At 53.4% G+C, this 26,657-nt stretch overlaps 1 protein-coding gene across 1 annotated transcript; it reads left to right on the top strand.

Annotated features, from left to right (window-relative positions):
* Positions 1-1,829: 1,829 nt before the first annotated feature.
* On the top strand, positions 1,830-17,241 carry LOC127021400 (RNA-binding protein 5-like). The gene is given in 25 exon segments (XM_050904425.1): positions 1,830-1,907; positions 2,057-2,217; positions 2,874-3,034; positions 5,043-5,112; positions 5,590-5,663; positions 7,992-8,075; positions 8,793-8,853; positions 9,015-9,080; positions 9,223-9,383; positions 10,344-10,441; positions 10,897-10,984; positions 11,192-11,269; positions 11,358-11,433; positions 11,965-12,047; positions 12,385-12,421; positions 12,424-12,462; positions 12,735-12,826; positions 13,374-13,538; positions 14,012-14,158; positions 14,239-14,310; positions 14,754-14,933; positions 15,143-15,217; positions 15,686-15,783; positions 15,860-15,989; positions 16,581-17,241. Coding segments are annotated over 25 exon segments (2,439 nt in total). The 5' UTR covers positions 1,830-1,890; the 3' UTR covers positions 16,707-17,241.
* Positions 17,242-26,657: the final 9,416 nt, after the last annotated feature.

Raw genomic sequence — 26,657 nt, 5'->3', positions numbered from 1 at the left:
GAGCCCAGTGCTAGGCACGGTGGCTCCCTGCCGAGGAGCCTGCGGGAGCCTTCGGGCAGGTCGGGCAGCCTGCCTGGAGGCGAAACTTTTTCCCTAGGCAAGAGCAGGCAGTGGCCAGGAATGACAGCAGAAACAGCTGTCTCGGCCCTGGGTAGCACGTGCACCCTGTGGCAGGCCGGCCTGCCTGCCTGCCCGCCTGCCCGCCTGCCTGCCTGCCTGCCCACCCGCCTGCCTGCCTGCCAGGTAGTGCCCGGATGAGGAGTGACCCTGCTGCTGGCTGCCCCTCCAGCCAGCCCCCCTCTGCCATACTCTGGGACAGGGAACACCGTCTTGAAAGGGTTAAAGCCTGCATCATTTTGCACATTAAATCTCTTTTCTTGGGTCCCTGCCAGACAGGCAGGGCTGAGGATCACGCAGGGAGGAGGACCAGACACTGGCATTTGAATGTTCTTGAAGGGTTCGCAGCAATCGCTGCCTTCTCCTGCCTGCAACTGCCTTGCCATGAGGCGCACATCCCTGGGCAGGAGTGGCTGTGCAGCTGGGGGGGACGGGTGGCACAGGCAGAAGGCAGAGCTGCCCTTCCTGCTGGGGACATGGAAGGGATGATGCTGCTGGAGCCAGAGCATCAGTGGCTTTGTAGCTCCCGGGCTCGGCCATGTCAGCCCGAGGCAGCCCAGGCGAGGGGACAGCCCCGTGTCCTCCCTCAGGGGCAGAAAAAGTGATTTAGTTTTACCAAGGCAGGTACTCCCCAAAAGGGACTGCAGCCCACAGAGGAGCCCACGCTGGGCCAGGCGAGATGAGTAAGAAGCGAGGAGTGGCAGGAGGAGACCAGAGGCTCCCACCCCGCATGCCGCCTGCTGCCTCGCCAAAGGGATGGGGAAGGACTGAGTGTAGGGTGGCGAGAACATGGGGAGTGGAGACCACGAGGGGGAAGGGGAGGTGGTGGCTGGTGTTGAGCCTGGGGAAGGAAAGGTGCTTCCCGAGCACTCTCTTTTCTTTATGTTCTTCTGTGCTTCTCCATGCCTGGACCCGTAAGTAAATGGGTCCTTCCATGGGCCCACCACCCTCTCCAGAGGTTCCCCACTTCCCACTTGTATAGCCAATGGTTCAATGTCCAAGTGGAAACCAGTAATGAGCAGTGTCCCTCAGGGGTCCATACTGAGACTAGTACTATTTAATATCGTGACAGGCTGGAGGAGTTGGGGTTGTTCAGCCTGGAGAAGAGAAGGCTCCGGGAAGACCTTACTGTGGCCTTTCAGTATATCAAGGGGGCTTGTAAGAGACGGGGGCTTTTCACCAGGGCCTGCAGTGACAGGGCAAGGGGCAATGGTTTTAAACAGAAAGAGGGCAGGTTTAGATTGGACATAAGGAAGAAATGTCTTGTGATGAGGGCGGTGAGACACTGGACCAGGTTCCCCAGAGAAGCTGTGGATGCCCCCTCCCTGGAGGTGCTCAAGGTCAGGTTGGACGGGGCTTTGAGCAACCTGATCTAGTTGAAGACGTCCCTGCCCACGGCAGGGGGGTTGGAACAGATGATCTTTGAAGGTCCCTTCCAACCCAAACCATCCTGTGATCCCAGGATTCACAGGAAGGCACGGGGAAGGAGGGAGAACCCCAGCCAGGAGCCTCACTCCCCGCAGGGCGGCTGAGGGGCCGCACGCCCCGGCCCGAACTACAACTCCCGGCGTGCCCCGCGGCTGGCGACTACAGCTGCGCCTGCGCACCGCTTGGAAACTTCCAGGCGGCGGGCGCGCTGCCTCCTGGGTAGAAGACGGCCAGTCACCTCGGCGCCATTTTGTGGCGAGGGAGTGAGGGGTTGTGCGCGTGTGTTCTGCGCCCCGTGGTGGCGGTTAGCGCTGCGGTGTGTGCGTGCGGATCGTGGACAGCGTCATGGGCTCGGACAAGCGGTGAGTGCGGGTGGGAGGGCGAGGAGAGAGGGGAGGGAGGGAGGGATGGAGAGAGGGGAGGGGGCGGCCGGCCGGCCCCGCGGGGTGGGCGATGGTGGGGGTCGCTGCGGGCTCTTCTCGTTCTGAGCTCGGCCCGGTGTGCCCTGCAGCGTGAGCAGGACGGAGCGGAGCGGCCGCTACGGCTCCATCGTGGAGAGGGAGGACCGTGATGAGCGGGAGTCCCGGAGCCGGCGCAGGGACTCTGACTATAAGAGGTCCAGTGAGGAGCGCCGCGGTGACCGGTACGATGACTACCGCGACTACGACAGCCGGGACTACGACAGCCGAGACTACGACAGCCGCGATAGCCGAGACTGCCGGGACTACGACAGCCGGGACTACGATAGTCGCGACAGCCGGGACTGCCGGGACTACGATAGTCGCGACAGCCGGGACTGCCGGGACTACGATAGCCGTGATTGCCGGGACTACGACAGCCGGGACAGCCGAGACTACGATTGCCGGGACTACGATAGCCGGGATTGCCGAGACTACGACAGTCGCGACAGCCGAGACTACGACAGCCGAGACTATGACAGAGACTACGATAGCCGCGATTATGATAGCCCTGAGGTGAGTGGGGCGGGCGAGCCGGGCCGAAGTCTTGGGCACTGCAGCATGGGGCAGTTCTGTCCGCCGCGGGGGGAGGGAAGGGGCCGGGGCCGGGCGTTGGTGGCCTCGCCCTAGCCCGGGGTCCCGGTCCGAGCCCTCCTGGGGCCGGGGTAGCCCGGTGCCAGGGTTGGCATCCCGGGGGTTTGCTGGGGCGAAGGTGGGGGGGGGTTGGGAGGTGTTTTGCCTGAGGCTGTCAGGACCAAACGTGAGAGACGTGGTCGCATGGGGAGTTGGTATTTTTGTCATGCTTTGTTTTTATGGCGTTGCGGGGGCACGCTGCTGGAAATTGCAGTGGTTAATTCTGGGCGCTGGCTTCTCAGAGGGAGCGGGAGCGCAGGAACAGTGACAAATCAGAAGATGGATACCATTCCGATGGTGACTATGGAGAGCACGACTACAGGAACGACATTAACGATGAGAAAGAAAGCAAAACCATCATGTTACGTGGCCTTCCCATCACGGTTACAGAGAACGATGTAAGTAGCCAGGAAGGGGCTTTGCTTTTCTTGCGCCTTGGGAAGTCTGCGGCTTTGTGTCGGCAGGTCTGTGTGGTAGTCGTGGCTGCCATTTTGTAGAAAGCTGCATCATGGTGGCCCCCTCTCCAACGTGTTGGTGTGCTGCCATTTTGAATCCTAAAAGGATTTAAACTGTCACTGTTAAGTAACAGAGGTCAGTTGAATGTTAACCAGTTTCAAATGGAACAATCTGTGAATAGTCTTTTTTCGTGCATGTTTGGATGCTTTTGCTAGGAGCTGCTTTTCAAACTACCTGCTCTTTTCTGCTTTTCCATACAGGAGGGAAGAGGCAGATTTTTTTCTTCTCCCCCCGCCCCCTGGGAGAGGGGAGGGGGAGAGGGACAGAGAGGAGGTACTTACTTGATTTTTTTTCCGGGTCTTTATCGAGGCCAGGTGGGGTTACACACAGAAACTGAGCTCCTCAGCTGAGTACAGCCCTGCACAAAGCTGCTTTGTGTGGGTACAGCTGTGGAAGTCATAAAATGGCTGCTGTGGAGCTGACGGAGCAAGTACAAATGAGCTTGGTGCATGGTTATCTAACTTTTTTAATAGAAAGATGTTGATGGTGATCATCTTTGAGCTTTCTTTTTTTTCTTATTTTTTAAATTTTTTTCTTCCTTGCTGGATTATTTTGATTACCAAGATACAAGCTCACAACTGTTATTTGAGGGGTGAGGGGGAACCCTGTAAAAGCTGAGCTATTTCAGTTCGTTTTCAGGCAGACTCCACCTCTGCCTGTGAGATCTTTGTGCATTGATTGCTAACATGGCGAATCGTTTTGCACCATTTATGCAATGGATTTTTTTTTGCCTTTTTTTTTTCCTTGATTATTCACTACCTTCCTAATATTGAGTGTTCTTTTTAATCGTCATGTGCTGGTCTAATATGTTCCTAAGTGCTTGATAAAGTGTAGGCTCCTGCATCCAAATGAGACAACCCAGTCAGACATTACACAGAATGCTTCAGAACAGTTCTTTTTGTTTCTGAGGTATTGATGTTGTAGGTCTACAGTTGTGCAAATAACTGTAGCATAATTTATGGGGAAGTTTAATTCTGGACTCATCTTTGGAGCGTAGATGATGCATCTTGGAACTACTAGTTGTTTTCTTAAGGTAACATTACTTCAACACTTCTGATTGTGTACATATTTTTCAGCTTTTTCCACTTTTTCAGTGAAAAAAAGCTACTTGCACTGAAGATGTCAGTGCCAGTCAGCATATAAACGGGCAGCTTTACATCAGTTTTGAGTCTGCTGAGCAGCCCTGTTGTATGTAATGTAGTTTGAATTCTGTAAGAGCTGCTGAAAAACCTCCTTTTGTCTTCTGCTTGACATTAAAAAATTTGTTAGTGTTTCTTTTTCTTACATGCCTCTCCACAGTAATTTATGTAGCCTGTGCCACAACTTAAGCAACTTTGTTATGGCTGAAGAACTGATGTCTCCTTAGCTTTTTTTTTTTGACAATACATTCTTCACTAATCTACTTTATGTTCTGAAAAACAGAAGGGGAACTGTTAGAGGATGAGAACTAGCGTGAGGCATAAGAATACATATATCACAGAGCCTCGCAGTATAGTGTGTATCTAAATACGCAGGGGTATTTAGATATGCAGGGAGAGGGATGCTGGCAGTGTTCTTCATAAAAACTTTGGAGCAAGCACAGTATTTGCCAAATCTTGCACAAATAACTTTGGAACACAAGATTGTAGGGATTGAGATTCTGGATGATTCTGTGGCCTAAGTGAAGATGACAGTTGGTTTAGCGTAGCAAAGGACTGTGTGGGTTTCTGTGCTTGTCAGTCTCCTGTTAGGTTCTCTGTAAAGGTTTTCTTTTTCTCTGAGATCGTGTTGAGAATGTCATGTTCTATGTACCTCTTGCATGTACTGTAAGGTAGGTTGCTTCTGTGACTGTCCTAGCTGTCTGCCAAGATGTGAATGAAAATTTAACTGTCTGATTAAAATCTCACGCAGATTCGCGAGCTTATTGAGTCCTTTGAAGGTCCTCAGCCTGCAGACGTGAGGCTGATGAAAAGAAAGACAGGTGAGAGCTCTTAATCCAGTTTTTGACATCACCTTCCTCTTCCCCAGCCCAAAAGAGTATCCAGAATTGTCCCCAAACTGCAAGCACATGCAATAAAAAAAATAAAAGGTTTGCCATGGCTAAGGAATGTGGCTTTTTGGAAGACTTTTAGATAGCTGGTCAACATGTTAAAAGAAGTCTGTCTACAGGGGTTTTTGTTAACAGGTATTGGTAAGTAATACTAGTATAAACCCATTTAATAGTATGTAGTCTGTTGCATGGTTACCTTTAAACATGGATTCAAATCGAGTGAAATGTAGCCAGTTAAGGGAGCTTGGTTCCTTGCCATGGCAAAATAACGAGCAGATCCCAGCAGTTGACGTCGCATTTGTAAAGCTGCTTTGTCATGAAGTAATGAAGCAGTTGGAGAGAGATTCACCTGTTTTAAAGGAACTGACTAACACAAGTATCCCGTCTATATCTGAATGCTGTCTCTAGGTGTAAGCCGTGGTTTCGCCTTCGTGGAGTTTTATCACTTTCAAGATGCTACCAGCTGGATGGAAGCCAATCAGGTTGCTTCACTCACCAAGTCTAGATATTCCTGAAAATGGAACAAGTCTGTACAGTTTAAAAAAAAAAAGGAAAAAATAAAGGTGGAAGGAGTGGTTTGTTCCATAACAGTGATTTAAAAGAATAAAAGCTTTGTATATATTAAAATTTGTAAGAGTAGGACAAAATATCAGGTAAAATTAGGAGAGAAAATTGGCTGTTTTGAGCACTTCCTGGTAAAACATGCCATTGTTTTAAATTACTTGGGTTTAATTGGCCCATGAAGGTTTAGCAAGTAGTCCTGAGAAAATCATAACTTATTTCCACCTGACATTTCCTTCTCTGTTGCCAGAGAAGGCACCAGATCTCGGCATTACATTGGTATTAACCCTGAAAGAGAAGTGTCAGTTCATGGCAAAAGTGTGTTCCCCCAGTTAAAGAGGGAGAACTGGCTCTTCTAGAGGAAAAGCGTGTTTATTCCAACTAAATTTGGTAGAGTGAGTTCTCACATACGTTATGCTGTGTATTTTGGCTTTTTTGGAGTATGACTTGACAAGGAGCCAAAATGCGATGAGTCCTCTAGTTTCTTTTCCAGTGAGATTTTCCTGTTGCACTGCAAATAGTTTCACTTGCTTTTGCTCCTTTTTGAATATTCATAATCTGTTTTAACAACAGAACTTAAAAATACTCTCAAAGTGAGCAAAGTGTATCAAGCCTTTTTTTTTTTAACAACTATTTGATGTGAAGGTCCCTGGGCAGCATGAGGAATGCTATTCTGCTCTGTTGGTGTTATGCGTAAAGAAAGGGCACTGTAATGACATTCATAGGCAGTTAGTTCCAGCACATGGAAGTTGTCCTGTGCCTTATGCTGGAATAGGATTTCATGTGTCCCATACAATGGGTGATTTCCCCAGCCAGAGAGCAGCGTTCAAATTTTGTTTTCCTGACACGCTGCTCAGTAGGGTTGGTGGATGCAGCAGAAAGATTTATATCAAGAAGTTAATGCTGAGCATATTTTCAGAAATGAGATAATTTTAATATATACAAAGCTATACTGATGCATAATTTATTGAAACATTTTCAAATTCACTCCAGTAACCAGCCACCCTAGTAGTAGGGAAAACGTAGAATCTCCCCAGCAGCCCGGTTGCTGACTGTTAGATGAAAGAATGATGTATTGCAACTATGCCAGCAGCTTTGTTTCTATGTGTGCATATCCAGTGAGTGCTGGGCCCTCCAACCCTCCCTCCTGCCGGTAGGAGAAATGGCTTTGCCCTCTTTAGTTGTGCAGAATGTGAGAGCCTTATTCATGCTACGTGCTAGATCTATGTCAGACCCTGTTATCAGAAAAGCCACCGGTCCTGGCACTTCTGTGGTACCTCTGCAGTAAGCCAACCTGCTATAAAAATAGTTCTATTAAAATGTCTGGGGTTCAGCCTCTAATACGCACTTCCTCAGACGTACTTCCACCTGTTTGACTAAAGTATGTTGATGGCCATATTTTGAAAGGGCATTCTGCATACCCACACTTGGCAAAGTGTGAGGCTGAGAGTCAAGGCTTCTTAAATAGATGTAAATTCCTAACTCCTCTAAAGTCAGACTGAGAGGACGTGCTGAAAGCATTATGAACTTTTCCTACCCCTGGAGAAGCTTCACTTGCAGTCTAGTTACTCATTTTGGAGAGCTCCTGCCTGAATGAAGAACACAAACCTCTCGTGCAGGCTTCCAATTGAACTGATGCATTAGTCAAAGGAAACCACTCTGAGTTACGTTTCAGTTGATGGCACTTGTAATTCAGCCTCCAAGAAGTCTAAGCAGGGTCCCTTTGGGAGGAATTACTGTATTTTCAAAGGGACGCTTCTGAAGAAAGTGCTTGCAAAAGTAATCCAAATGTGGTTGTTAAAAGGTCTGGGGTATTTGGAGTAGGGGAAGAAGTGAAGCAGTCACCTAAGGACATGTTTAAAAAGTTGTTCAGTGCTATACCAGAAGTGAATAGAAATGTGGGGGCAAAGAGACTCCAAAAAATGTGTTAATCCTGAATGCAGCAGGTTAGGACTTTGTCTCCTTCGAGACACTTTCTGGTTCCATGTCAGCGTTTAGTGTTTGGCAGCTTTTTCAACACTCCCTGATTCCGTTTATCTTTGCTCCACATCCCATTCTCTTACTGCCCTCGTCCTCCTCTCTGCAGGATTGGATGGGCAGGGTGTAGGTGGCGGTGGTTGTCCTCCACATCCTCCCCATATGTTGTCCATTTAATTCAGGAGCACTGATTCCTCCGAAGGGTGCTCTGCCATGGGAAAATAGACATGTGTGCCTCGATACAGGAATAATTGAAACCACTTTTTTTGCAGAAAAAGCTGGTGATTCAAGGGAAGCAGATTGCGATGCACTACAGCAACCCCAGGCCTAAATTTGAGGACTGGCTTTGCAACAAGGTACAGTGCATGTTTTTATCGGAGGGAGTTTGTCTCTGCTTTGGTGCTCTTCACCAGCTCAGTGGTTTGAACAAAGTGATACGTGACTCAGACCCGCTTGTACTACTGGTCCGTATGACATCATAGGAATAGTAAGACGCAGGAATGAAAAGGTTTTGTCGCTCTGGTGGCAAAGTAGATGGAGTGACAGAGGTGTTGCCCCAGAAGACACAGAGATTGGGCAGTGAGCTGTACTAGCATATGAAGTCGTTAGGTGATGATTAATGTAGTGTTGAATTGCTGCTGGTGTGGTACATACTGCTGTGTGCTCCTTGTTTGATCCCCCCCCAAGTGGAGACGGTTTAGTAAGATGAAGACCAGGCTGTTTTGTCAGGCTTTAACTACACTTTTTGCCCATAAAGATAACTTGTTTTCTGGCCTGTGTTTCATTTTAACATTGTGCTTTTTAAAGTAGTTACTATGCCTGGGATCGTAAGTTGAAGACCACACAGTTAAAATAACTAAATAATTCAGGAGGACTAGGTAAAAGGTAGTTGGGATGTTCTGAAAAGCAGCTGTGGTACGGACAAGGGTGACTTTTGTTATTCTCGATTATTCTGGTGGGTTTAGCTTTATGTTCCTTTGTGTGAATGTTTGTAGTTTTTGTTATCGTACAGCAAATGCTAGCATTGTTACAAAGTACCCGAGTTCTTACTAGACTTCTCTTGTTCCTCATAGTGCTGCCTTTACAACTTCAGGAGGAGGCTAAAATGCTTCCGCTGTGGAGCGGACAAATTTGGTACGTTACATTGATCTCTTTGGCTGCGTTTGATTTTGTGGGGAGCTTTCTGTCCTGCATAGGAAACAAAGTTCACTGTAGGTCCTAGGCTGGCTTGTGAAATGCTGAGTCTGAGTTAATGAGCCAGATAGTGACTAAAATATTTTCCTTTTCCTGTGAAGATTCAGAACAGGAGGTACCACCTGGAGCAGCAGAAGCCGTTCAGTCTGTGGATTATTACTGTGATAGTAAGTTATCTTTGACTTACTGTATAATGTGAAATGTAAACACGAGTACTAAAATCCTTCCTGTACTTCAAACTGAAGAACTTGAAGTACTCTGGAAAGCCGTTATGTGCACAGCTAATGTCATACTTTCTTTTCTCCTCAGCCATCATTCTCCGAAACATTGCTCCTCACACAGTGGTGGAATCCATCATGACTGCCTTGTCTCCGTATGCATCTCTGGCAGTCAATAATATTCGTCTTATCAAAGACAAGCAGACTCAGCAAAATAGAGGCTTTGCGTTTGTGCAGCTGTCTTCTGCCATGGTGAGGGCCTTACTGATGTGCTGGAGAGAAGCAGCTTGTTAATGAGCTTCTGTAGCTGAAGCATTTAGAGCCTTTGAGCTGTCCGAAGGACCGCCCCAGTTCGCCAAGGGTTATTTGACACTCTGTGTCAAAGTCTTTCATCATTAGCTGCAGTTTGGAAAGGAGGTAGTAGGATGTTGTGAGCATATTGGAAAGCTATTTTTGTAGCAGAGTGCTGTTCTGGATTGAAGGCTAGCTTCATGCTTGGATCGCAGAAATATTGGTCTGGGATCATATTTTGATCACAAAAATTAAGGGCTGGGGCTTATAATGTGGGAGAAGGTGCACAGAATTGGACTTCTTCCACCTTGAGAAGGGGGAGGGGGCGGATCTTGCTGCTCTTTGCAGGATCCAGTGGGAGGGTGTAGGGACAGCAGAGACATACTCTTCTCGAGGCTACACAGGGATAGGATGCTAGGCAACAGCCATAAATTGAAACTTGGGAAATTGCAGTGAGGTACAAGGAAAACCTCTTAACTGTGAGGGAGGTCAAACACTGGCACAGGATCCCTGAAGGGTGGTAGAATCTCTGTTCCTGCATATACCAAAGTCAGTCAGCAACGTGGTCTGTTTGTACCTGCTTTAGGCAGAGTGGACCAGTTTGTTGTTGGATGAAAACAGGTGTATGATCTCAGTCTGTGCTGGCATCCGTTTTGGAGTAATTTGGGGCAAACATCTGCCTTATAAAGCTAAGATTTTAGAAGATGTTTAATACTCAGTGACCCAGGGAAACCCGCACCATTTGCACGTGGGCTATGATTGGTCCCATTGTGCTCTTCTAAGTGTGTATAGTATGAGGAGATGGAGATGATGGTACAGCTTTAGCTGCTTTCGGTGGCTGTATGTGAAAAGCTGGTGCTTTGGGAACTTCTGAATCCTCAGTAACCTGCCTTTCATAATAACCAGTATTTCTTGTTGTAGGATGCTTCTCAACTGCTGCAGATTTTACAAAGTCTTCAGCCACCATTAAAAATTGATGGCAAAACAATTGGTGTTGACTTTGCTAAGAGTGCCAGAAAGTGAGTTGCTGATTTTTTTTTTTAAACCCCTTCCCCATTTATATTAGAGATTTGTTGTTGTCATCCAGGCTTTTATTAAGAAAACTGTCACCCCAGAGTTTTGCTTCCCTTAAGCGTCTTGTGTTGCATGCATCCTGCTCTTCGCTGTGTGTGAGGAGAGCGAAAGCAGTGTTTCCTACCACCCCTATTTCCAGTCTTCTGAAGATAACATCGTAACTGCTTGTGTACACAGCACGCTTGTTTCCTTGGAGAGCTAGTGACTTGTTATTGACTGTACAACAATGAACCTAAGGTTCCTTTACTTGCCAAGCAGTGCTTTGGCTCATTCATTACAATCAGAATGTTTTATAACTGCCAAGAAGTCCACGCGTAAGGGCAGACTCTACATCCTTGCATAGGGAGACACTTCAGAAAAAAGCAGTTTTTACTCAGATGCATGATTTTTGTGGTTACAGAGACTTGCTTCTCCCAGACGGTAACAGAGTCAGCGCCTTCTCAGTGGCAAGTACAGCCATTGCTGCAGCTCAGTGGTCGTCCACTCAGGTATGATTTAGAGGCTGTTACTCATAATCCTGCTTTCCTGAAAATGAAGCGCATATAGTTTCACTGCTGCCCACTTGCTTGGTTGAACTGACCAAAGCTGCTATGACAGATCAGCTCTGAGAGTTAGGCTGGAGCCTCAGCAGTGTTGAAATTCTTAAATGCAGTAACTTACCTGTCCCTGACAAAAATTACGTGCTTGAATTTCAGCCACAGACTGGAGAAGGCAGCACCCTTGACTACAGCTACCTCCAATCAGGACAGGATGGCTACACACAGTATGCTCAGGTTAGTAGTGGCAATTGTGCTCTAACCAGTAGGTGATTGTAACTTGGGCATCTGCTCATCTTGCATTGTCATTCATTTCCCTTCACAGTACTCCCAGGATTATCAGCAGTACTACCAAAATCAAGGAGGAGTGTTGGACACAGACACGGCTACCATATCAGGTAGTACTTCCGACATGTGGGAGATGCTGTTCTTTGTAATGATAATTTTGCAATAGTGGTATTTTACCTTAGCCTTTACGTTAGTTTGCTGGGTAAAGAGAGACTTGTCTCATTTTGTTCTTGGGATGTCTGAATGAGTACACGTTACTAGAGAACCATAACAAATTTGTTCAAGTGGGATCTCTAATGTGCGAGATGAGAGAGCGGCCTCTGTTTCAGACTATTGACAAAAGCCTTGAACTCATGAGAACTGTGTAAGCAGCTCTGGACAGATCTTCAGCACTAGCAGCTGTCAGAGGCCAGGAGTCACTGACTTTGGGAGCAGAATATTTCCTCCTGAAAAGGAAACTATTCCTTGTCTGGGTAGAAAATACCCACTGTGTATCTGTCTCCTTTTGAATGTTTATTGCCTTGTTTGGCTGCTGGAGCTGGAATTAGGAGCTGAAACTGTAAACAAAGTAATTTTAGCCCTAGGATGAAGTACTGTTTTACAAATTAGTTGGCTTATCCATTATTGCTCTCTGTTGGCAGGAGCTCCAGTCACTACCACCACAGCTGCAGTTGTGTCCCAGAGTCCTCAGTTATATAATCAACAGACAAACTCACCTGACTCTCCGGTAATTACAGCACTTAAGTACTCCCTGCTTTCAACGCCAGGGTTACGTGGGATATCTGGCTTAGCTGTGGCCGTTACTCTTTAAAGTGGGTGGTACAGCAAAGCTGCTGAGTGTCCATGGGTTAGTCACAGTGCTTGTGGTCATAAGTCATCTGCCATTTCTTTTCTGTGATAGTTTTGTTCTTTGCTAAAGGTGAGTGCTAAGTGTACTGGTGAAGAGGAGCTAGCTGTTGCATGCATGATGTGGGCTGCTCATGCCTTGGCTCGCTGTCCTTGTTTTCTTGCGCCTCGGTGACAGATTTTTCTAATTGAGGTTCCTGGGTTTGGGTTTTTTTCAGACACAATCAGCACCACCTACCACTAGCACTCAGGCACAAACGGCTCCCCGACTGGCGTAGTCCCTGGAACCAAGTACGGTAAGCAACCGGGAGTTGCTCTTGGAGACAGGTGTCTGTCACTGTATAGCCAGAGAGAGAATTGGCTTTGGCTGAGTGCTCTATCACCGTATGTCAGTGGTGAAGCTGTCCCTGGAGAGTGTATTCTGCACAGGTGATTAAGAGCCCTTTACAGGCATGTCTGATGTCGTGGCTGCTAATAATCTCGGAATTTTACCTGAAATGTAGAAAGATACCTGTCTGAATTCGACTGGAACGACCATGTCCCATGCTTTAATTTTTTTTTTTTACAGCTGTCCCTGACACTTCCACCTACCAATATGATGAATCTTCAGGATATTATTATGATCCTATAACAGGGCTCTACTATGATCCTAATTCCCAGGTAAACACAAGTTCTTCCCACCTGTCTTAACTGTTCAGGTCCATTAGTTCCCTGTCTCTCATCATATGAGTGACATCAACTTTGAGGTGCACAAAATACCAAACGTAGCAGGTGACTCTCAGCAGTGTGCCTAGGGCTGGGACTTGAATTCCCTCTGATACAGCCCTTCGTTGTTCTCCCCTTTCCTTGATTTTTCTCAGTTTGGCCCATATAGGATTAGCACTTGTCACAGACACTGTAATTGAGCTGTTTCGTTGCAGAGTGTCCAGCAAAGTGCACCCAGCTCTGGTCTCTGGTGGGTCGTCTCTTGGGAGAGGCAAAAGGTTCTCCATGGTGCTGTTGGGCAGAACGCCTGTGTTTAGTGGCAGAGGCTTCAGCCGCCTCATGCCTTTTGACTCCTTTGTGGAGTCTGCAGAACTTGTTTGGACTCTGCAAAATGCCTTCCCATTTGATGCGGTAGTCTGAATCAGACAGCTTGCTTGCGTTCTCCCTGGGACGCTTAGCTTGTATTAGGCTTTTAACTGTCTGACTCTCTTCTCTCTGGCAGTATTACTACAATGCCTTAACCCAGCAGTATCTTTACTGGGATGGCGAAAAGGAGACCTACATGCCTGCTGCAGAAGGTATCGCATACCAACAAACAGCTACCACAACGACCACCAAAGAAGTGAAGGAGAAGAAAGAGAAGCCTAAGAGTAAAACGGCTCAACAGGTGAAAGACAAAATGGGATCATAACTGGGCAAAAGTCTTCTGTGGAATGGGATAATAGTTCTCCTTTTTCATGGCAAAGGAAATCCTGGGTTATTTGGTGGGGTGCATGCCTGCAATTTGCAGGCATTGTAGAGAGCTCAGGAGAGGTGGAGTTGGCAAGGCTTCAGTGCAGAAATAAGCTCTGCAAAGGAGGAACGCATATGGAATCATGCCAGGACCAGTGGGAGTATAACTGAGCCGTCACTTAGAGGATTAGATTGATGAGAAGGGTTCATACAGTAAAACAAGCAAGCTGCGGTATCTTTGAACACTGTATACAGGGAAACAGCTGCACTACATCCAGTGTCCTGTGATGTAAAAATAAAAGGTAGTGGGTTGACTTGTTCTGGAAAGTGTATGCAAGATTGAATCTGTGTCATAGGAGATTGATAGCTGTGAGGGGAGCTGTCTGAGCAAACTGCTCTGCATTTCAGATCGCTAAAGACATGGAGCGCTGGGCAAAGAGTTTGAACAAGCAGAAAGAGAACTTCAAGAATAGCTTCCAGCCACTGAGCACCAGGGAGGAGGAGCGGAAAGAGTCGGCGGCGGCAGATGCAGGCTTTGCCCTCTTTGAGAAAAAGGTGAAGGTGCTGGCAATACTGTGCAGCGGGGTGAGGCATGGCAGAGAGCTCGGTGCTCATGGCATTCTTGTCTCATCCAGGGAGCTCTGTCTGAGAGACAGCAGATCTTGCCAGAGGTGATGAAAAATGGGGATGATGAAAATCCACTGAAGGTGAGTATGAGATACCTGACAGAGGTGTTACCAAAGGTTACTGGTAAAGCATTTTAGAGGAGGTCTAGCAGATACTTGCTTTCCAACCTGGATTTCCACGGCATCGTCTGCAAAAGGTTGTGATGGTTACAGTGGTCCGGTGCAAGTGCAGTAGGCTGGGTGACTGAGATACGCTGAGAAAAGCTGTGATTTCTTCTAGCCTCAAGAGCTCAATTGAGGTTTTGAGGTTTCTAAAAACACTGTACTCAAATTATTGTTTGGCTAGTGGGAGCTAAGTCTTGCAGCCACTGCAGTATGTGGAGTTGCATTTCATCCTCAGTAATGAGAGAGTGATGCCCCTCCTGTGCAACAAACACATCTACAGCCTCTGCGTTCCCTTCCTGGGCTCTCCTCTGAACTGGTGACACTGTTGCACTCCCCTTAACGCTGTCCTTCCTTTCCAGCGTGGCCTTGTGGCTGCCTACAGCGGTGATAGCGATAACGATGAGGACTTACTGGAAAGAATGGAGAATGAGGAAGAGAAGCTGACTGACTGGAAGAAGATGGCTTGTCTGCTCTGTAGAAGGCAATTCCCAAACAAAGATGCTCTCATTCGGCACCAGCAGCTGTCTGACTTGCACAAGGTAGTTGCACTATGCTGTCAGGAAGGTACTTGGTTGCCGTAATTCAGTGTGTAAACCCAAGTCATGATGCATCTTGCTGTTCAGAAAACTGTTCCTCTTAAAGCAAAAATAGTTGCAGGTGGATTGTTGCTCTCCTGGAAGTCAGCTACTTATGTGAGAAGGGCTGTTGTGCGTTTCATGTTGTTAATGTGAATCTCTTCTTGTTTCAGCAAAACATGGATATCTATAGGAGATCAAAGCTTTCAGAGCAGGAACTTGAAGCCTTGGAGCTGCGTGAGAGAGAGGTCAGTGTTGAGATGAGCAGATGAGTAGCTAATGGAAAACCTGCACAGATGATATGTTGAGCTCTCCTTATCCTGACACACGTCACTTGAGATAATCCTTGTAAGCCAACCCCTTCTTGGGTCAAGGTTCAGAGCTGTCCTTTTACATGGAGAGAGGTACTGCTTAGCAGGGAAGGATCCTCCTGCCTCCAGCTCAGGGCTGCCAGACCGGGACCAGAAACCTTCAAGTGGCAATCAGCAGCTAATCCAGCAGGTGTTGGGGCTGGGCTCTTCCTACCGCAGTGCAGGTTCTGATGTGCTCCCCAGACCTGCATTTGAGGTTCTCCTTTCTGTGGTGTTAGTCAAGCTGTGTTTTAGCAGGCTGCAGTGGACAGCTTTCTATAATAGCAGGCATTTAGCTTACTTCCATAGCTCAAAGACGAACAAAAGTGTCTTTAAATCGGTACTAAATCTGGTTACCTCATGCAGATGAAATACAGAGACAGAGCAGCTGAGAGGCGGGAGAAGTACGGCATCCCAGAGCCCCCTGAGCCAAAGCGCAAGAAGGTCTATGACGCTGGCACAGTGTATGTATCCGAAAGCTCCTCAGCGATCGCTTCAATAACATGAGCAATGTGGTTAACTCATCTCTTCTTCCTGCAGCAATTACGAGCAGCCCACCAAAGATGGCCTTGACAACAGTAATATAGGCAACAAGATGCTGCAGGCCATGGGCTGGAGGGAAGGTTCAGGCTTGGGAAGAAAATGTCAGGGCATCACAGCACCCATTGAGGTAAGTAGAGATGGATGCTTCCTTGATGAGGTTTGGTGCCTTTGGTTTGTTTTTTATCCAGAAGCACTCACTGCTGAAGATCTCTTGTGGAAGAAACTGTGCCATCCACAGCAAAGCTGCCTCTGTTCACATTAGCTCCCCACTCCTCTTTGTCTTGTCGGGTGCTAAAGCTGGGGCAGAGCTGGGACTCGGACAGGCAGGGCTGTGCTTCCTTCCTTCTGAAGTCCGCTCCTGAGGCGCCGCGGCAGCGGGCCTGACCTCGAGCTGCATACCCCGGTGCTGCTCAGGGTGGGCTGCCCTCCCTCCCGCTGGTGGCTTTCCTGGGTTTGTCTGCGCTCTGGGTTATGCTGTTGGGATCTGTGTTCGTGCAGTTCCATTTCAGCTGCTGCTGGGGTGGGGTCGGAGCGGTGTGAAGCCAGCAAGCATGGGATGTTGTGTGCGGTCTGATCTCTTGATGTCAGTATTTACGGCTGTGCGGGATCCCCAGGGGAGCTTGAGAAGCTGGCTGGCCTGATGAGTTTTTCTGTGGTGTGCTGCATGGTGGTGTGGCCTCTCGCTGCAGAGCTAAAGCGTGTCTCTCTTCCCTTGCAGGCCCAAGTACGAATGAGAGGAGCTGGCTTGGGAGCCAAGGGCAGCTCCTACGGTGTCTCCACTGCAGATTCGTACAAAGACGCGGTGCGGAAAGCCATGTTCGCTCGCTTCACGGAGATGGAGTAACGTGCTCTGGCCCGCAAAGCGCTTGTTAGCCAGAACTGACTGTTAAATTCTGTAGCCTTGGTGGCCTGGCTGTATTCTCGTTATGGTTTAGAGTTGACCATTTCATTCCCTTGGACTTTGTTCCTTCTCGGCATGTAACACTTCCATGAGCAGATTGTTTGAACTGCCCCAACTTCATGCTGGAGAGCTTCTGGTTAGACCAAAGGGGATGCTGATCTTTATACGGTCCTGTACATAGTGTAATGTATTTTGTGTTTGGAGCGTGTTGTCCAGATGCCGCTCCTGCCCTCCAGAGCAGGGGCAGGACCTGTTAGCTGTGGTTTCACACCGTCTCTGCTCTCCTTCTGTTGTATTGTCTGTCCGGTTTTTTTTTTGGAGAACTTTCCTGTACATTTTGTATGATACATCTTTGTATAGACTTTTTGAAGACTTTGATTCTAGTTGCCAGTTTGGCTCATTTCCAAAAGAAATACATCCAAAAATGATCCTATTTCTGTTTCTCGGTGGGTGAATGAAGTTGCCAATGCTACTTGTCCTTTCTGTGGTTCTGCTTCTTCCTTGATGAGACTTCATCCCGGAGTCTCCTCCACGCAGCGCTCCGCTCGCCTGCTTCCTTTCGTCCCTGTGCTGTGCTGTGCCTTGTTCAGAGTGTCTTTCTCACAGCTTCAGCATGGACACTGGCTGGTGGAGGACCGGATCTCCTTGTATCCCTTCCTGCCATAGCTATGGGAGCAGGAGAAGACCAGCAGAAATGTCTCCTGCAGCTTGCAGGTGCTGCTCGGGAGCCCCTGGGTGTTACCAGCTGGTCCTCTGGTGGGTGGTGGGCTGAAGGGCAGGGTGGCCAGCCTGTGAGGTTTCTGTGCTACACCTAGGCTTGCCTTTCGCCTCCCTGGGCATGGTGCCACGGAGCTGCTGGAGGCTGGGTGATGGCGAACTGCCTCCTCTCCCGGAGGTTTCCTTCTGCAGCGGTTCAGCGACTGTGTTTCTCCTCTGCCTGTGCGTGTCTTGGGTATCGCGTCCTGTTCCCAAGAGCCAAGCGGAGCAGAGAAGAGCCTGTTTCTCCTCTGCCTTTGCTGATGCCTTCGGCTGTGGGGCTTGCTCGGCCTCCCCAGGCAAGCCGACCCAGGGGCAGTACTTCCTCATGGAGTAGCCAGGCCAGCGCTGTCCAGGTGGGCATAGGGATGGTTTAGGATGGAGCAAGAGCGGCTCCCCCACCCGTGGTTGTTCAAGGCCCTTCGGTGGCTTGAGGCCAGCTCCTTGTGGCTGCCTTTTGGGGGCTGGGGTGAATCCCGCTTCCCTTGCTGCCAAATCCGCCTCTGGGCCTCGTGGCATGGGCCGGCCACTGCCTCGTTTTTGAGGGGTGCCTGGCTCGGGGTGAGCCGAGGTTGGGAAGCCCTCCGCCCCAAACCCTCCGCCCCTGCCTCGGGCGCCGCAGCCTTGCATGCGGGACTGCTGCGGGCCGGGGACCGGCGAGGGGACGGGGTCCCTCCTCGTGTCCCGGCAGCCGCTGTGTCCCTGGGCCGGGGCCGGCTGTGCCGCCCGGGCCGTGCCACCAGGTGGCGGCCGTGACCCGGCTGTCGCACACCCTTCACACGCCCGTTGCCTCCGTGCAGGGCTCCCCGAGCACGGCTGCGGGTCCGGCCCCAGAAGCGGGTGCAGCAGGGGGTCCGAGGCAGGATGGGTGCAGCCCTCCGGGCTCGTTGCGAGCAGCAGGAGCCAAAGTCGCTGTGCCAGGCTCGGGGGAAGAGCGGGCGCAGGGCCGGGTCCCAGGATGCGGCATCCCCTCTTCGGCTCTGCAGAGGAAGCCGGGTGGGTCGAAACAACCCGAGAGTGCCAGCTCTCTGCCTCAGTTTCCCCCCCCCCAGGATGATGGCAGGGGGAGACAGGCCTGGTGCACTGCGGCGGGGACCCCTGTGCCCTGCGGCAGTCTCCCCCGCCTCCCGCTATGTCCCGGCTGGCGACGCGGCAAAGTGCTTTGCTGCTCTGGGCTGTAAACGGCGGGGGGGGTTTGTTTCCCAGCAGGTGGGCTCGATGGGTCGATAAAGTGCATTTGTGCAGCTCAGCTTCTTCCCAGCCCATCGATCCCCTTCGCAGCGCATCCTCCTGGTGAGGGGCGATGCCCCAGGCGAGGGGGGGGGGCCCGCCTGCGGTGGGCACAGCACAGCCTTCTCCCGGCTCCGGCTGGCTCCTGCCAGGCTCGCTCCCTCTTTGCTGCGGCAAGTGCTGCCCCAGTGCCAGGAGGTGAGCCAGCCCCAGCCTGTACCTCCGGCAGAACGGCGGTGCGGAGCCAGGAGTGCACCGTGGGGGCACAGAGTCCCCCACTGTCTGCTTGTGAGGACAACTGCTGGAGGGGGGTGCCCAAAGCAGGGCCCCTCCTGGGGCAAGGCTTTAATGGGGGTCTTGGGGGGGGGGGGGGGCTGCAACCCCATGGTGGATGCAGCAAAGCCGCCCTTCCTGGGGGAAGGCACTGCGGCTGGGCACCCAGGGAAAGGGAGAAGCGGTGGTGTGGGGGGCGTGCAGCCCCCCCACTGCCAGGCATGCCCTCCAGCCCCCGCGCCAGGCGCTGGAGCAGGGCATGGAGGCACCAGCGCCTGCCAGCACCTGCGCCTCCAATTTAGGCAGTGCAACACGGCTGTTCGTGACTGAACGCGCCGTGGCCCACTGCCTTCAGAGGGACGTGGTGTCCCTGCCTCCCCAGGGACTGACCTCCGGGGGCGGGGGGAGGAGAAGCCGTGGGATGGGGCCAGCCCCAGAAGTGCACAGTGACGCGGCAGGACCCCCTGGGCAGAGGGGAGCTCCCGTGGGCGCCTGTCCCGCTGGGGCTGAGCAGCCCAGCTCCCTCGGGGCCAGGGTAGCTGCCTCTCCTGATGGCCTGATCCTGATGCAGGTTGCCCCAGGAGGGTGCTGGCCCAGATGCGGACTGATGCACGTCCTAGCAGGGATGCAGAGGGAAGCAGGGTGCCAGAGGGAGGTTTTTGGAGCAAGGGCGCTGGCAGGAAGAGATGTGGAGCAGTCCCTGGATGGGCAGAGCTGCACTGCAATCCTTCTGTGCCTCAGTTTCCCTATTGCCAAGCAGCAACAGGGTCTCTCCTCTGTGGATGATAGGGGAAGAGTAAGGTCTCTGAGCCCCAGAGCATGTGGAGACCCCAGGCTGGGGGCGAGGGGGACACCCAAAGGGACCCTGTGCCCTTTCCTGCGGGGCAGCAGGGTGAGGGCAGGGCTGCAGCCGGGGGCTCCTGCCAGGCACAGGGCCGGCTGCAGGGTGACCTCCAGGGCCTTGGCACCAGCCAGTCTGCGGCTCCTTCCAGCACCTATAGTACGCAGAATTAAAGATTGCTGTGGGTCTGGTTTTAAGGTTTGGGATTTTTCTGGCTAGCTTTCAGCATTATTAATATTAAAAACTCCCAGGCCTGCTATGCCCTGGCTTTCCAGGAGGCCCTCGAGCATCGCAAGCTCCTACATGCTAATTGAGGCGAGGAAACTGGCCAAGTCGTTAGCGTGAACAGCCTCTCTCCTGAGCATTCGTTAATCGCTGGAGTTACCAACCCATGGCAGAGCTCAGCACTCTGCGTGGCTAGTCCCAGGCGTGCCTTGCTTGCCCGCTTGGCAGCTTGCACGGTCGTCGAAACACTGCCTGCAGGCAGGAAAACATCCCTGTGCTGCTGGTCGGGACTGCCGGAGACCCGGGGTGTGGGGGGACTGGTCTGGAGCACTCGATGCAGCAACACATCCTTGGGGTGCTCGCAGGAGCTCGGCTTGGCCCCTGGGCTTTGTGTGGATTGGGTTGGCCTTTCTGCGATCCCTCCCTGCCAAAAAGCCTGCCATGCCTGGCAGGATGGGCGCTGGGGAGAGCCCAGGGCCACCTCGGCTATGCGTGTGCCGAGTGCCAGCTAAAGCCAGGCACCTGCAGCTCCCCGGGGTTCATATCCCGGGTGCCGAAAGCTGGCCTGAAACAGGAGGTGGTGTTTGCTGCTGGGGGCTGCAGAGGGAGAGCCTGGGGCTGGGCGTGTACGTGCTTGTGCAGCTGCCTGCACGTCCATGCACACGTGTGTGTGCTTATGCACCTACGTGTGCACTTGTGCACCCATTTGTGTGTGCATGCGTGTGCTTACGCTCCTCTCCGTCACCTTTCCCTGTTCCGCCGCAGGGGAGTTAACGTGGCTGCGGCCGCCCGGCAGCCTGCCTGTTTGCTGGGGGGATGCTCCAGGGGCAGGAGGAGGGCAGCGGAGGTGGGGGGTGCACAGACAAAGGGCCTCCCCTTTCCCGGGGGGGTGATGGCATCCCACGCTGGGCAGTGCCAGCACCCCCTCCTGCCCCATGGCATGGAGCCCCTGTGGCCCTGGCCAGGCGGCCATGTCACCCTGGCCACTCTCCCCGCCCAGCCACGCTGGACCAGCGTGGGTGAGGAAGGGGAGGTGTGTCCCTTATCCCTCGGCTGCTCCACCCAGATGCTGTTTTGACCGAGAGCCTGTTTCTGGCTTGGGAACCGCGTGGTCCAGGTTTCCCTGCTGGGGCGGAAAAAAAGATGGTTTTAATTGACTCGCCATCTGCAGCAATGTGGACCCAATTTGCAGCCCCGGGGGGTGGAGCGGGGTGCTCTGGTGCTGTTGGAAGAAACCAAAAGCAGATGGGGGCTGGGATCCCACGGCCTGGGACCTGCGGCAGCACCCGGCGTGGTTATCCCCCTGCCAGGCAGCCGGCTGGGTGCCAGGCTGCACGCCGGCCCCTGGGGCTCTGCCGTGCTGAGCACTGGGCACGGGCAGCTCATGCCGTCCTGGGCACTTGGGCATCTTCCAGCGCCAGGCTCTCCCAGGGCAGATGCTCCAGCCTTGTAGAAATGCTGAAACAGGAGGATTTGGAGGGTAAAGAAATGGTTTGCCCAGCAGAGAGTCTTCCCAGCTGCCGGCAGCGAGCCGTCGATCACCTGCCAGGCAGCACCGGCAGCCCTGGAGCTGCGGCACGCTGGGCTGGCGCTGGCTGCCGCGCAGAGCCACGGGTGGTGGAGCCGAGCCCTGGGGGGAGAGGGCGAGGGAGCTGGCCAGCGGGGCCCAGGGGCTGCAGGCAGCTGGGCAAGCCAGTGCCGGGCTTGATGCAGGCAGGGCCCTGGGGATCCGGAGGGCGAGCCGAGCCCCCAAGGGCATTTTACGCCTGGGGAGGTTGGCGTGTGTCTGGGGCTGCCTCGGTTTCCCTCTTTTCCCAGGGCGCGGTGCACACCTTGTGCTCTGAGGGCTCCCCACGCCCCTTAGTCCTCTTCCCACAGGGGCTGGTGAGGGGAATCAGGGTGCGTGATTGACAGGCAGGGCATGATTGACAGGCAGTGTATGATTGACAAGCAATGCATGATTGACAGCAGGGTGGCGAGCCATCACAGGATGCCGTGCGGTGCTGGGGGCCCCACGTTGCTGGCAGTAGGTAGTGGTGGGTGCAGAAGGTGCCTGGTCCAGCTCAGGGCACCCCATGGCATGGCAGGGGGGTGTCACCAAGCAGCATGGGGGAGAGGGTTTCAGAGAGCCGAGCCAGCCGTGGAGGCAGTGCTGCGCACACCGGAGCCCGGGCGATGGGGGGAAGCCCAAGCCCCCTGTGCTGCTCCGTGGGGCACCTGCTGGCCCCGGCCCCGCAGCCCCCGGCAGGCAGAGGGGAGCGAGCAGCTTGGGCCCTTTGCCAGGCATGGGAGCGGGGGGAGCTGCTCGCCGTCTCCGCCGGCAGGGAACTTGGATGGGAGACGGCTTCATGTCAGAAACGTTTTCACAGGAATTTGTCACCACCTACAAACATCTCTTTCTTTCCCCCCCCCCCCTTTTTTTTTCCCCCCTTTAACAGCAACCAGACCCAAGGGGTGCGTGCGTGCGGGTGTGATGGGGGAATGGGGGCTGGGGTTTTTTTGCTTCAGTTCCTTGGAAAAAATTATTTGGTGCTCATTCCCCTCCTCCAAAGCCTGGTTTTGGGGGAGAAACTGCTTCTTGCAGCAGGAAAAGCCAAGCAAGAGAGGGATGGCATTTCCCCCAGCGTACCCCACCATAGTCCTCACGGGGTCAACCCTGTCCTAGGTACCCCAGAACATCTGTGGGCTCTGGAAGCTGCTTAAAACCCCCCGCCCCACAGCTCCATCCCTCTCCCCAGCCTGAATCGGGGTGGGATGCGCCCGCAGCATCATTAGCACTCGTCTAGCCGCCGCGGCGGCGGTTTGAACCCATTTGAAATGCACTTGAAAAGGGCGGATTTGATGGGAGGAATGTGACGGGTTTTTGTTCTCCGAGCCCCCCGGTTGAAGATGTGCGTAATGAAGAGCTGTGACTTTCACTCGGGTTATTTTGGGATGGACTACTTTTTTTTCCGAGCTGGTGGAAGACCATCAAAGCAGCGCTTTGAAAAATGTCCCAGTGTATAAATAACTCTGCTGAGAGCAGAATAACGCGGGCTCCCGCGCGCGGCGCGCCGAGACGAGGCAGACGGCATCTGCCGCACGACGTTGCATTATAAAAAGGAATTATTCATCCCTTCCTCTAATTAACCGGGTACTGCTCACCCGCGCGGGAGGGATGGCCCCGCACGGGAAGCGCTCCCGGCCACGCTGGCAGAGCGGATGCTGCTCCCGGGGTCCCCCCGCATCCCCGCCCCGGACCCGCACGCCTCCCAGCACCGGCAGCGGGTGGGAGCAGGCAGGCTGGTGCTGCCCTGCCGTGGGGGAACGGCAAGCTGGTATCGGAAAACCCAAATCCCGGGGGGACTCGCTATCGCCGGAAAACACCTGATCCGCCACCTCGCCATCCCCCCGCCAAAATCCAGGCAAAGGGAGCAGGATGGGGGGCAAGCCCTCAGCACCCCGCTAGCTCGCGGGTTCCGAGGCTGCGTTTTGTGGTGCCCGGGTCTCGCTCAGGGCCGCGAGTGTTGCATGGGGCATCCCGCAAAAAGCAGCCTGCGGCCGCAGGAGCCACCCTGATCTGCCTGCAGACTCGGAGATGCGCGGCTCAGCCGCACCCAGGGGTGGGTTTTGGGGACATCCCAGAGGGATGGGAGCAGCAAAGGGGGGCCCGTGCCCCCAGCCCCGGGAGGGAAGTGACCACGGTGGCAGCAGCCAGGCAGGCTCAACACTGCGGCTGTGCCCTGGCAAGGACACAGTGGCCGGGACCTCCCGGGAGGGAGACTAAATTTAGGAGCGCTCCGGAGGGGCTATTTTGGACCCTTTGCTCTGCGTGAGTCACCTGCTATTTTTTGACCCCGCTGGGGCTATTTCCATGGCAGAGTGATTTACACGGGCTGGGACAATGCTGCTGCTGCTCGCCTGGGGGCTTGGAGCCCAAAGCCATGCTGGGTGCACAACTCCCCCCCGAGCAGGGTGCAGGGAGGGTCCCCAGGCTGCCTGCTGGGGCTCCCAGCAGCTCCCGCGAGGTGCCAGGGATGCCCACAGCATGGTGGACCAACCTGGAGCCCGTCCCACCTCCCTGCCACCCTCTTAGGGGACCGCATGGTTGGGCTTGGAGCCCCTTGGTCCTCTTCCTCCAGCGCTTCCTGGGGGAGATGGACGGGGAGAGGTTGGAAATGGTGGTGAGGTGGGGCGGTGATGCAGCTGGCAGCTATGGGGAGGGGGACATCTCCGCCTGGGGGGATGCTCAGGGCTGAACATCCCATGGGCCACCCGCTCCCTACCGCTCTGGGCTCCCCCTCCCCAAAACCTGCCGCTTCAGAGCCCGCCAGGCAAAAACCTGGCTGTTTCGGGGTTGTCAGAGCAACGTGATGCACCTTTCAGTTACCACGGCAACCTCGTCGAGAAGTTTTTAAAATTCAGGCAAGGTAATTTCTCCTCGCCGCTGCGATTTCGTTATCGCTCGGCTTGCCGTTCCCCAGGGATGCGCCGCCCTGCCTTGCTCCTCCGCCAGCAAGGTGGGATCTCAGAGATAAGAAACGCCGGGGCTGGCTTGGGCTGTGAGGAGGGGGGAGCGAGCGGGTGCCCTCCCTGCACCCCGTTAGCAGGCCTGGCCCCGGAGACGTTGGCTGGTACTTAATGAGCATCGGAGGGGGGGGACAGATCACGAGCACCCTGAGCTTAGGGGGAGCAGGTAGATGGGCAGAAGGAGGGATGAAGGCAAGGGCAGATGGTGGGGTAGGTTGATGGGGCAGAAGAAGGGGTGATGGCAAGGGTGTACGGCTGGTGGATAGATGAGGGAGAAGGAGGGGTGAAGGCAGGGACGGATGGTGGGGTGGATACCTGGGTGAGTCGGTGGGTGGATGCATTGATAGACGGATGGATATCTCCAGCTACCAGCCAGATGATGGACAAAGAAACCATCCTGGGGTGGGTGGCAGGTCCGATGTAACCCCTGAGGGTCACGCACTCAACAGCAGGTTGAGCTGCTGTCCCCTCATTTCTCCCCGTGGCGAGTATAGGCCTGCTGTTCTCCACCATCCCTTCATCTCCAGGCCCTCAAGAGGCAGTAGATCCCTCTCGTGCTGCCCCAGACCTGTGGGCCTCCCCCATGGGAGGAGGAGGGGGCACCCGTAGCACCGGCAAAGCCTTGGCAGCCTTGTGCAATCCAGCCCCCCTCCTGCCCACCCCGCTCCGGTCCAGAGGAGAAACCCAAGACTAATATTAGGGTTTGGAGGGTCAGCAAAGCCACGGGGTTGAAGGTCTCTTTCGGGAAGGGGAGGGAGAGCCAGGCGCAAACACAGAGCTGCCTGTTCTCCTGCCTGCACCGCCCCACGGGCTGCATGGCTGCTGGAGAGCACGCGGCCCCACCAAGCCCCCTGGCCCCAGCCCATATGTTGTTTATCATAAAGAACTAACGAGCTTAATTAGGGCTGTGTCTGCGATAAGGTTATCAACTCATAAACACTCCGGTCCCCTTGACGGGACCCCAGCAGCTACTGAATGAACCCCTCGTCAGGGAGGGGAGCAAATCCGGCCAGGGGGATGCTCACTCCAGGAGGGTTTTATTCTGCCTGCGGCGCTGGTGGCCGGGGCAGGGGGTGCAGGGCTGGCGGGGGGCTGCGGTGATGGGAGGGAGGAGGCAGAGGGGCGGACTCTGCTCCAGCAGGATGGCTTCCTCCCTGCAGGACAGTCTCTTGCCCCACCATTAGGTTTCAGAGTGAACGCTTACTGGCAGGGACAGAACGCATTCCCAGCCCTCGAGATGGAGAGGCCCGTAGCAACAGCCGGGTTCCTGAGGGGGGTCTGTGGACACATCTTGTGGGGACATGGCCCCCCAGGGAGAGGCATGGCCAGGAAGAGAGCAGAAGAGGGAGGCAGAGTGTGGGAGCTCCTGGCTATGGAGGCGGTGAAGGCTTCTTTCCAGCTCTCTGAGCTTCTCTAGCGAGAATCTGACAGCCCTGAGCAAGGCTGCCCGTCCTCGTGGGCTGTTGGCGCAGGCTCACCATGCTGCTGGGAGCCGGCTGTTCTGTCCCCTCTGCTGCATGTTCACTCTGGAACCTAATGGTGGGAGCTGAGGGGGCAGCTTTGGCAGCCAGGGCATGATCACGCTGTGCAAGTGTGCATCAGCAGGGACACGTTCCAGGTGGAAGGTGCAAGCAGGGCTGTGGGCAGGGTGCAGCCAAGGCTGTAGGCAAGCCACGGGTCCAGGGCTCAGCACCCCCCCTGCCAGCCCCATCCTGCCAGGGCTGGCAGATTTATTCCTCCATGCAGGCAGCAGCAATTCCCGCTCCCCGGCTGCTTTTGCTAATGGAGCCAGCCCTGGGCGAGGGTTGCAGCACGTGGGATGCTCGTCTTCAGCCGTCTTCCCTGGGGACTCAGGCTGTCACTGTCCCCCGCAGGGACTGCCATCAGCCTGGGGGGGACAGGCAGCATCTTGTCACCGGTACCTGCCACAGCGCTTTCCTTAATGACGAGCTCTGCTTGTCTGTCCCCTCAATTAACTCTGCTGTGCCGCCTCATTAGGCTGCACACGCTGAGAAACGCCGCAGCAAAGGGATGCTGCAGTCTCACAGGCGTGCAGCGCC

This window comes from Gymnogyps californianus, chromosome 13, assembly GCF_018139145.2.
Source record: "Gymnogyps californianus isolate 813 chromosome 13, ASM1813914v2, whole genome shotgun sequence".
Lineage (NCBI taxonomy): Eukaryota > Metazoa > Chordata > Aves > Accipitriformes > Cathartidae > Gymnogyps > Gymnogyps californianus.
Note: the sequence above shows the minus strand (reverse complement) of the source record. Positions and strands in the feature narration are given on the sequence as shown.